The sequence below is a fragment of the Plasmodium vivax genome, genomic scaffold, assembly GCF_000002415.2.
Source record: "Plasmodium vivax scf_7144 genomic scaffold, whole genome shotgun sequence".
NCBI lineage: Eukaryota > Apicomplexa > Aconoidasida > Haemosporida > Plasmodiidae > Plasmodium > Plasmodium vivax.
In genome coordinates, this window is record NW_001849959.1 from 1 (window position 1) to 11,800 (window position 11,800).

Genomic DNA, 11,800 nt, shown 5'->3' on the forward strand with positions numbered 1-11,800 from the left:
ATTATATAAGTAGTAACATCAATTTTATAGATTTTTATATAATCTATTGAGATGAATAATAATGAGAGATAAATATTTTTCAATTATTTCATGTAAATATGTACACCTTTCTATTTAATGTAGGGGAAACCATTCAAGTGGATTGTAAAAAATATAAAAGAAAAGGTATAATTTTTAATATTACAAAATTTTAACTATTTTATTATTAAATGATTGTAGGTAGTTGTATTTATTTATCTGTATAATAATGATGTAGAATAATTAATATATATGTGGATATAAAAGAATTATTTATAAAGGATTTAATGTGATAAAATAAAAATATGTGAATCTCATCTATGTATTGAAATAAATCTCCTTTACTTATTATTAATTAAATTATCTTAATAATTATTTATTTGTTCATTTTATCAATATACATTTTATATTAGTATATTTACTTTACCTCATTACTACATGAGTGCTTATGTTATTATACTTTAGGCATTAATATAATTGTAATTACTTCCAAAATTCCTGTACTGTATGATATACCCTTCTATAAATTTTATATTTTTAACTGTTTTGATCTAAAAACATTACGCAGGCTGGTACCCAATATAATGTTCATCTCCACCCATTGAATATGGATTAAATGAACCTGGTGCGTATTCAAATAATCCATTGTCGTGAAGATTTATGTTATTTCTATTCCATCCCAATCCATTTCGTAACATTCTTCCAAGTGGTGTAAACTAGTATATAAAAGAATAATATAAATTATATATAACATATTTATTGTATATAGACATATAATTCGAGTATTTTGTTAATGAATTCACATAATTAATATGTAATGATGAGATCAGTTTTTACCTTATATAAAGCACCAGAAGTCATGGAAGTTACCACTACACCCAGAAGTACATTACCACTATTTGTTACTGGGTTAGTTCCGTCACGAGCTTTCTGTGAATTTAGGGGAAGACTTGCTGCAACTACGGTTAGGCCAGGATCAGTTTCTGCAGATGCCTGTCTTTGTTCTAGTTTTAAAGCTTCCATACTCCGCATTTCTTCATAACACGAAAGCTTTTTTAACAGAGCATTTGGATCTTTTTCGTTATTTTTAGCGAAAAAATCTGGGCACATACTATTATCTGTTTTAGAGCAGTGTTTACTATATTCTTTATATAATACATCTTTATCTTTAAGGTACGTGTAAATTTCCTTGCAATGTGTATCATAGTTAGGAACGATACCTTTTAGCGTGTTATAGTCCACAAAGTAATCATATAATTCTTTTCTTTTCCTCCAGTCATCTTTCATAACCATATGAAAATCAGGTTGACATTTATCGTAATATGCTGTTTTTGATGAATTCTTAATAAGATCATTCCACACACTTTGAAGTTCACCAAAACTAATGGCACTTTTTTTTAAATCTTTGTATTGTTCATATATTTTACCGTATATCCAGTAATTTAAAAGTATGCATTCATCATAGGCCGAATTTTCATTCTCCAATTTTTTATAAGTATTTGCTAAATAATTTAGAACCAGAGCACAAGGTCTTCTAAGGGCAATTTTTTTCTTAATACTGTTAAGTGAAGTACATACATCATTATATTTTCTTACATTCTCAACACTATAATCCAATTTTTGATAAAATTTATCTGATGGTAACCATAATTCCCTTTCTATGAAGTATTGCTAAATAAAAAGAAAAATATATGTATGCTTAAATATATATTTTGCAGAGTTTGTTTCATTTCTAATTATAAAAAATGCGACCAAAATGGGAAACAATAATACCCACAGAAAGCATATATTACGCTAAATTTTCCCGAAAGTAATGATTCCGCCATTACGAATTATGATAAAAAATACGACGATTTTTAGATAAATAGTATTAGTAAATTAATATATTCTGATTAGCTTAATTCTATTTGGAATAAGATATATGTTAAGGGATTATGTAAATTTGTACCCCCTTTATTTTACCTTATTATCCAGTTAAAGTGCATAACATTTATATCATATATAGAACATAAAGGATCCAATGAAATTCTGTCCTTAAATAAATTATGGAAGAGATAAATAAATTGCATATGTTTATGGAAATAACATCATGTTTTAATGTAATAGTTACTATCGAAAAATATAGATAGGCGTAACTTGATTTCGTAGTATTTATAAAAATATGCTCAATTTAATATATATATAGATGGATGTTCAATTTTTAATAAATGATATTATAAAGGGACTCAAATAAATAATAAATATGGAGAGTAACTTAAATGTGGAAAAAATATGCTCATTCCGTTATACTTTTATAATATAATAAGAAAGTTCATGGTTATAATATATTAAATGTTTTCTTTTAAACTCCAAATTTATTGCTTTATATAATAGCAAATAACATTCTATAATAATTAAAAAAATATATATATATATAATTGAAACATTAAAGTAAAGATATTTATTGTGGGCATAATTTGATCGCAAAGTATGTAAAGTTAGTTATTTGTTGGATAAAAAAAATAATTCTTCATATTGTAAAATATGTAATAATTTTACACTATGATAAGAGATACGTAAATGTGGAAAACATTAATCAGGTATCTTGCTGATAATAGTATTCGCAGTTATTGAATATTTAATTGATACGTATTAGCTTAAGTATATATGCAAAATAATTTAATATAATAATATGTAATACATGTTTTTGATGATTATTTTTTAAAGCAAATTTATTTAAATTTTGATTTTATTAGAATTTAGTTAATATTATTGTTATGCATATATATTAACTTTATTTTTTATCAATATGGATTAAAATATACTTTAATTTATCTATTTTTTTATTTTAAATACACATATAAAATACATATTTTCTGTTAATCATTCATTCATTATGCGCATATATTATGAATATTCATTAAAAAATAATATTTATTTACCGTTTTTTCGGAAAATATTAATTGAAAATGAATTTATAAAAATATATTATTTATTATATTTTTGGACTTCCTTTATTACTTTTTATATTAATTATTGTATTAAAAAAATATATTTTTTTCAAATTATTACTTCTACATGTTTTATAATTAATGATACGATACTGACTAACAATTTCTTATATATATATATATATATATATATATATAGGTAAAATAAAGTTAAAAACGATATTTATTTTAACAAATATACTATAGCGAATTATCTTTTATTTAAGATAATATTCGTTTTATTTCAATTATTATTGAACGTACCAGCTCATTTTAAGTGTTAAATAAAGCATTTACGATCTATATGTTATTATGACCCTTTGTATTATACTACTTATATTATTATATAAAATACATAATAAATTTATTTTGCATTATGTAGAAGTTTAAAATACAATAAATTTGTTAAATACAAAATAAATAACAAAATTAAATTAGTTAAATATAATATTCCCGCGAATAATATTAAATAGTATTCATTTAATAATTATAAAAAGCATCAAAATATGAACAGTGTTAAAAAAAATCTTTTTTAATTATTGTATAGATATTATATGTAATTAACTTAACAAGTAAAATAAAAACCAAAATATAAAAAAAAAAATAAGAGCTTATTTTATGAAAACATTTTAGTTTTTTTTGTGTAATATGTAAATTAAGAACATATCATTATTGTTTTATATAATTAAATATTTTAAAATGACAAATATCATTTCAGTGCGATCAATATATCTTCATAAAGTTATATGGGAAATCAGTGAAAAATTGATTAATATACTGAGTATATTATTCTTATATTTATTATTATTTTATTTGAGCTATTTTTTCGTATGATTATTTTTCTTATTCCTTTTATAATTATTATATAAAATTGATGTTTTTGTATCATTCCTACTTTAATAATGTCTTATTATCATTTTAAATAATTTTATATGGTTCTAATTTTATTTACTTGCATAATAATAATTTATTAATTGTGATACACTATGTAATAAGTTTTATTCCCATTATTTTTGAGTGAATTCTTTGATTTATGTAGCACATATGGAATTTCTTGATTTAAACTTTTCTTTATACTTTTTTCCCTTTTGTGAGCATTTAAGCATGAACGGAATTATATAAACTATTAGAAAGGGAAAAAATATATATTAAAAATACATTAATTATAATATAGTAATTCTTTTCTGAAGGTATATAACTGAAGTTTTATCATAATAATTATATATTGGCTTGTTAACAAATTGTTATAAATCATTTTATCTTTCATTAAATTTTACTTTAAATTATAATTTAATGGTAACAATTCAAAATACTAATATTATTTCCATTTTTTATTTTATCTGAATCAACACAATTCTATAGTTAAGTTTACTCTAGCTAGGAACAATTACAGTATTATTTCTAAGTTTAAATTTGTTAATTGATTCATCGTATTCCGAAGTGTTCAAAAGATTATAATTATCGTAAAAAGGTGTTTCATTACCAGATTTTTCCAAACTAGTTGTTAAATACTTTGAAACTATGCGAAGGTTGTTTTAAAGACACTCTTATTATTTATACAGATAAGTGGATGACAATCATCATAATAATCCACTATATCTTTATTGTAATAGTTTATGTATTAATAAACAACATTTAATTTGAATCCTAGAGTTCATTATATTTTATAAAATAGTATGATAATAGCATGAATTGAATGATAATAATCTCATACTGCATGTATATTAAATTTAATTCTTCAAAAATATTGTGTTCATTCTATGCTAAATATAATAAAATATGAGAATTTTTGGATATATATTATACATGAATAAAAATGTACTATTTAAGACAAGATAATATTATATAACAAAATTGTTAAGGAGTTATGTTATTTTACAGAAATTATTTTTACATGATATAGATATAAAAATAATAAATTATAATTTTTTAGATATACATTTAAAAGATCAAAGAAAATTATATCATTCGAATTATTATGAAACACTAAAATAATATTATTTTCGTAATAAAATAATTTGAACACATTGAAATATACCATGCTAAAATAGAATTACGTATAATTTAATTTTCTAGAACATAATACATTCGTAGATTATATTCATAAAATATATAGAATAATCTTAAAATTTTAATACTACTATATAAACAAATAATATATTTTTCATAATATATTAAAATTAAAAACATCAATAAAAGCATATGTTACACGACAAAAAACAAAACATTCATATTTTAGTAAAGTAATATGTATTAATAGACAATTATATTACGAATAATTTTCAATAAGAAAATATCATTTCATCACGGGGAAAACTCACATTATTACACTCTACATTAATCATTACTAACATACATCGGTAATACGAATACAAATTATGCATTACTAAAAAGCAAATGTATATGTTCTTTTTAAAGAGTAATTAATCACATTTACCACTGCATACAATTTACCGTGCATTAAATAATATAATAGATGTACATGAATCTATTTACTTACGATTTAAATATATATAAAATGATAGTACTTGTTTTATGTTTATAAATACGGTTCTCTAATATTTTCAGAAAAAACATGTATTTTATACGTTTTCTTTAATTTTTATTTTTTTTATTTTAGTCTTTTTAGTATTTGTGATACAAAATATTATCATTTTTTTATGCTATTTTTTTTACTACTCCATTTGTTAATTATGTTTCATGTAATTTATACTTTTTCTTTAATTCTACAAAAATAATATTATTATATACTATATTCAGATTCGGAATCTAGTGATGACTGATATGCTAGTGTGTATCTGCTGTCTTCCATATCTGAATTATCCTGTGAATCATGCATTCTATAAGCGAATTTAGTTTTTTTCCTTTTAGCTTGTGGCGCACTAGAACGTATCCATGAGTCAAATGATATATACTAATATTAGGGGAAACATAGATATGTGTATAAATATATTTTTTATATAGTGGTAATTTTTTATTAAAGTGTATTAATAAATGTTTAGAACAGTTTTATTACTAACATTGAACAAAAATAGAAAGACGAAAGCCATTAAGGACATAACAACTAATCGAACTACAACAGAAGATACTATATCATTTCCGATTGGTGTTAAGCGTTTCATTTTATCAGTGCATTTTGTCGCTTTCGTCATATGCTATTCATAATATACTCCGATCTTTATTAATTCCCAGCAAAAATGAGTGTTATGTTTCGGTTTACATTTACCTGCATATTGTTCATATAATTCAAAAAAATTTTCTGCATCTTCACACGATCCATTACCATTCTTTGATGATGCTTTTTTAAACTTAATGTAAGGTTCATACATATTATATAGTTCTTTAAGTTCGTCATAGGTTCTTTTGTCAATGGAGTTTCTGTACGGTTTACAAAAATCTAATTTTTCAATTTTTTCATAGAACTTATTTAATAATTTGTTATGGGAAAATTCTGGCATCGACTGTAGTGTATCATAAATCCAATAATTGATGTATTTACAAAGTGCAATTTGAGATGATTTTGCCTTATTTATTATTTCTTGATGATGTTCAGCAATTTTTTTGCATGTATCAGTAAACGAATTGTTTGGATCAGAGTATGCTATTAATTCTACATCTTTAAAACTTTTACATTTTCCATTATCTGAACCCCTTGAATTTATCTCTTTTCCAGAAATTATAGTATTAAACTCAGGAAACTTGTTTACGTAAGTAAACTGAAAAAGAGAAAATATATTTTATTATAAAAATACGTAAAATAATATTTAATAAACAAATACTATACATATTAAAGGCTAGTACTTATTAATATAAAAATTGCATATATACAATTGATTCCTCCATTGGTAGATTTAATATATGTTCGTAATGTTAAATAAATCCATGAAATTACCTATAATAAATATATTAACTTATATAGGAAAATGTTATATATAAATATATATGAATAGATTTTTAAACATCTAAATGAAATAAATAAATATTTAGTACTTATGTTGTTATTTGTTTACTATTTCGATTAAAATCTTGTAATTCTAATTAAATATACTAAGAAATTATGTGTTATAATGATGAGAATTAACAATTATGAGGGGGGAATATAAATTTTGAAGTAAAAAATAATAGTGGTTACTGAAATTTCGTTTTCATTCATTTGAATTTGTAGGAAAATCATACAAATATATTTTTATATTAATAAACATTATATTTCTTTTATCAGCTATAAATAATTATTAATAAGAGTTTATTTATTTTATATATTTTGTTTTTTTACGGTGTTATATATTGTTATATTTATGTATTGATGTTATATCGCATAATGATATATGTTCCGTTACTTTTTAAATAAGGCAGTTTATTATTTTGGAAAGTGCTTATTTTATATTAAGAGTTATTGTAGCGGATCATTGAATTATTAGGTTGAAAAAAATAATGTAAAAAATAAATAGATAATATGAAGAAATTAAATTGTTTTTATAGTAATAATTTATTAAATAAAATACATTATATGTATATATATATTAAATAATGCATTATTAAAATTTATATATAAAAATAATTTTATTATCGTACTCAAATTAATGAAAAAGTAACTACGCATAATGCTTTCCTTCTTAAGTTAATGTTAAAATTAGCGTTTAATTTATTTTCCTTCGCAGTAATTTTTTCTATAAATATATATATTTTTTTTCATTATTATTATAAATGAATACATAAAGATAAAAGTAACATATAAAATGATTTTGTTTAACAATAAAATTAATACACTCAAATATTTTTATAATTTCATAAAAAATATAATTATAATTGTAATTAAATATGTATATTTTACATCATATTATAGAAGTCAAAATGGTAAAAATAATTTGAAATGTTTGTTTAATTTTTTTAGATAATACTATAATTACAAGTAGAAATATTGTTATATTTTTAAAATTTTTATATTGTTTGGTTATACCATATTTTGTAATATATTTAATAATTGCTTTTTATAATCTTTCAGCTTTATAAAAATGATATTAATACACAATTTTTATAGGGAACACAACCAATATATAATGCTTAAAAGATTGCATATATTAAGGAAATAGAGCAATTATATTGCCTTATTTTAAGCTTAAGAGTTACTTAGCATTATAATAAATAAACGCAAACAAACGTATTAAATATTACAGAAAAGAAATATATTATACTAATCATGATATATTATAATATATATTTTCGAAAATAGCCGTTAATAACGCAGAGTTCGTTTTTACAATTTTATCTTTCGTAAATAAATAATTTAAATTATGAGGGGTAAATATAAATTTACATTACATTTACTTATCAATAACAATAATTAATTGTGCTATATTTTTATGTAATACGAATGAACAATATGCTTAAGCCATATATTTAAAATAATAGAGTATTAGATATTGTTGCACATTATATCTCTATATATTTCATTTTAATTATTACACATATTATAAATCATAAATAGAAATGAATAACCGCTAATAAGTTCGTATTTTACTTAATGATATTTTTTATTAGCTTAAAAAATTTAATATATATATACTACAAAAAAATTACAAAAACAAAAAAAAAATGTATATAATATTTAAAAAATATTTAAATAAGTAAATTATACATTATAAGAAAAAAAAAATTTCCTTATTAGAATATCATAAATATATGTATATTTATATTACTCATAATGTGCATGCAGAAATAGAATGTTATTTTAGTGTTGAAATTTTGCTTTTAACACATTTTTATTGGAATGCAAGACATTAACATCCAATAGAATTAACAAATAATACATTATTAAATACAAAAACAAATAACATTATAAAAATATTTTTACCAATTTATATGTATGCAGCCATGCACTTGGTAACATAATATGTATATGAACCACTACGTTATTATTAATATTTTTAATATATTATATAACTTGAAAAAAAAGTATACAAGAATTTTATAATTATGTGAGATTTACTTTCTATAGCAATGAGAAAAATAATGCATAAGGAAAATAATCCTGTATTCTTTAATATTTAAATTTTTTATGTTACAATTATAAATTGATGTTATTTCTTATAATGTTAGAGGATTTTCACTGTATGTTACAGCTGAAAAAATTACCAAAAAATACTTACATTATCATTGTTTGAATTATTATTTAGTCCTATTCTATGACTGTTTTGCTCTTTTTTGTTAAATAATTTATTGTAAATAATAAAGTTATTTACTTTGTGCGAATTTAAAGGGAATATTAATATTTATATTTCATTCCAATTAGGAATATCGAGAAGGTTGATATGATACGCGATATGGGTTTTCCTGGTATTCTGATGTATACTGTAATTTTTCTGTTTCTTGATGTAGGTTGTTCACTCTTTTTTTACCTCCTGTTAATTTAGTGTGTATCCATGACCCAAAGGGGGTATACTGATATATTGGAATGTGTGAGGATATATTATAAAATATTATATCTATAGAAAATTACTGTTTCCTTAAAATGTGTATATGGGCATTTAATGCAATATACTCAATTTTGAATAAAATCGTTACTCACCTTATACGAAATAAATGCAACAAATGATATTAATGACATTGAAACAACTGGAGTGGCAATTGAAGTTGCTATATTACTTCCTATTGATGGTAAATATCTTGGCATGCTCTCACAGTTGGTCAATTTTTCCATATGTTCTTCATATTCTTTTTTAAAATCTATTAATTTTACACAAAAATCCTTATTATAATTTTTATTACACTTTTCTGCATGTTCATTATATAAAGCAACACATTTAGGTCCGTTTTCACAAGTAGCAGCAACGGTTCGTAATGATTCAGTTTTAAATTTATTAAAATTTGTATATAAATCATATAGTGTTTTAAGTTTTTCATATATATCTTGGTCTATTTTATCAACATATATCTCGCAATCATCTGAATTTGGAACACAATCAAAAAATTCTTTTACCAGCCCACTATTTTTACCTACATTTTCCGATAACATTTCACGATAAATCCAATAAATCATATATATACAAAATGGATATATTACATTTTTGGGATTTTTTTTTTTATCTGTTACATGATACCCAGAATTAGCACAAAATTTAAGAAATTTTTGATCGTCATCATGATCAACTCTTAATTTCTGAACTCTAAAATCGTCACACTGCCCTCTATATATCTCATGCGAATCTCCAATACTACTAGAAATTATATTTTTGAATTCAAGAAATTCTTTGACGTAATCAAACTAAAAATGTGAGAAAAGTATTTTCAATAAAATAAGATTATTAAAATATTTATATATAATATAATATCAATAATGAAAAAATATATTAACAATGTATCATATATAATTCTTAATATTTAAAACACGTATTTACTATTGAGTCCCCCATTTGTCATTACAATATATATTACAAATTCAGCATTATCTATAGGAATTCAACATGTCCTGATAAGAACATTCGATTAATTTGATAATAAAATGCAATATAGTTGTCACATATATAAAATTTTTTAACAAGCAGTAGGTAAAAATACAGATTTTCTACTGTTAGTGTTCTATGGTAAATTCTTATGATTACATAATAGTACTTCTATAAATGTATCTAAAATAAGTTACTATAAAGATGAAACAAAAAAAATTAATACATGTTAACATACTTACCGTAGCATACAATTATACCATTGGCTAAAACGTCCTTTGGATATATTTAAATTTATATAATAATTATACAAAAATTCTAAAGAATATATCTAAATTGTTTCTTCCCAAACAAATAAATAATAAAAATCACGCAATATTTTTTTTTAAGCATAATATTCATTTAAGTAATATATATAAATAAAAATTATTATGCTTATAATATATGGAGTTTAATATTATTTAGATGATTTATTACATATTAGATTATGTATAGTTTATTATGTTGTAATGAAAAGTATTAGAGATATTAATGCAGTGTGAGTTATATATTAGATTGAGTAGCATCTATATAAGAAAATAATATATTAATATAAGAATATAAATTTTTATAATAAACTATGAGCAATAAATAAAATGTATTATACTTATTTATTTATTAAAAAAATATTCGAAAACACAATTCAATTATTAACATAATAGGACATTTTTAATTAACTTAATAATAAGTAAGTTACAGTTACAATTATATCCTTCTTAAGGTATTAAAATATACAGTATTATTTTATTTCGCATTAGATATTTACATATATAAAAAAATTATTATTTTTTTCATTAATACATAAAATCTTAAAATAAAAAATGATTCAATAAATGAGTTATTATAATAAGCAAACAAGAAAAATTTATCAGTTTTTCGAAATTGTTCACTAATAATATCATTACAGATGAGTATGCATATATTTTTTACATGCTATTTAAATGAAATTAAAAAAAATTGCAATTTTGTTTAAATCGATTTTTTTTTTTTCATATAATCACATAATTAAGAAATTAATTCTTACTGCATTTTCTATTTATATATATATTGCTTTTATTCATTATAATTTTTATCTGCATAATAGTTACATTTATACATACTATTATTTAATTTTTAAAATTTTATAAAATCACACAAATTATTAAGTTTTTCATAGTAGGTATGGTTATCATGAAATACATTGATTTTTTGACTATTATTTATATAATGTATTTATGTTATTCTTTCTTAAAAATGATTACTTCTTTAACAATATATTAATATACATTTCAGAAAATTATTTAAATATAATAGGAATATGAATTTTTTTTATTCACCTACAGGTATTAGAGGTCT

General features: G+C 21.2%; 3 protein-coding genes across 3 annotated transcripts, besides 2 other annotated features; all 3 read right to left on the minus strand.

Annotated features, from left to right (window-relative positions):
- Positions 1 to 578: 578 nt before the first annotated feature.
- On the minus strand, positions 579 to 1,844 carry PVX_105700 (variable surface protein Vir32/4, putative; the record flags this gene model as incomplete). The annotated part of the gene is made up of 3 exons (XM_001612532.1): positions 579 to 734; positions 856 to 1,689; positions 1,812 to 1,844. 3 exons carry the CDS (start codon positions 1,842 to 1,844, stop codon positions 579 to 581), a joined length of 1,023 nt encoding a protein of 340 aa, XP_001612582.1.
- A 1,272-nt stretch (positions 1,845 to 3,116) lies between these two features.
- Positions 3,117 to 3,146: a microsatellite.
- Positions 3,147 to 3,771: 625 nt separating this feature from the next.
- Positions 3,772 to 3,919: a microsatellite.
- A 2,223-nt stretch (positions 3,920 to 6,142) lies between these two features.
- On the minus strand, positions 6,143 to 6,830 carry PVX_105705 (hypothetical protein; the record flags this gene model as incomplete). Its single annotated transcript, XM_001612533.1, has 2 exons — positions 6,143 to 6,703; positions 6,816 to 6,830. 2 exons carry the CDS (start codon positions 6,828 to 6,830, stop codon positions 6,143 to 6,145), a joined length of 576 nt encoding a protein of 191 aa, XP_001612583.1.
- A 2,695-nt stretch (positions 6,831 to 9,525) lies between these two features.
- Positions 9,526 to 10,396, minus strand: PVX_105710 (variable surface protein Vir1/9, putative; the record flags this gene model as incomplete). Its single annotated transcript, XM_001612534.1, has 2 exons — positions 9,526 to 10,248; positions 10,382 to 10,396. The coding sequence occupies 2 exons, from the start codon at positions 10,394 to 10,396 to the stop codon at positions 9,526 to 9,528; spliced, it is 738 nt and encodes a 245-aa protein (XP_001612584.1).
- Between the last annotated feature and the right edge of the window lie 1,404 nt (positions 10,397 to 11,800).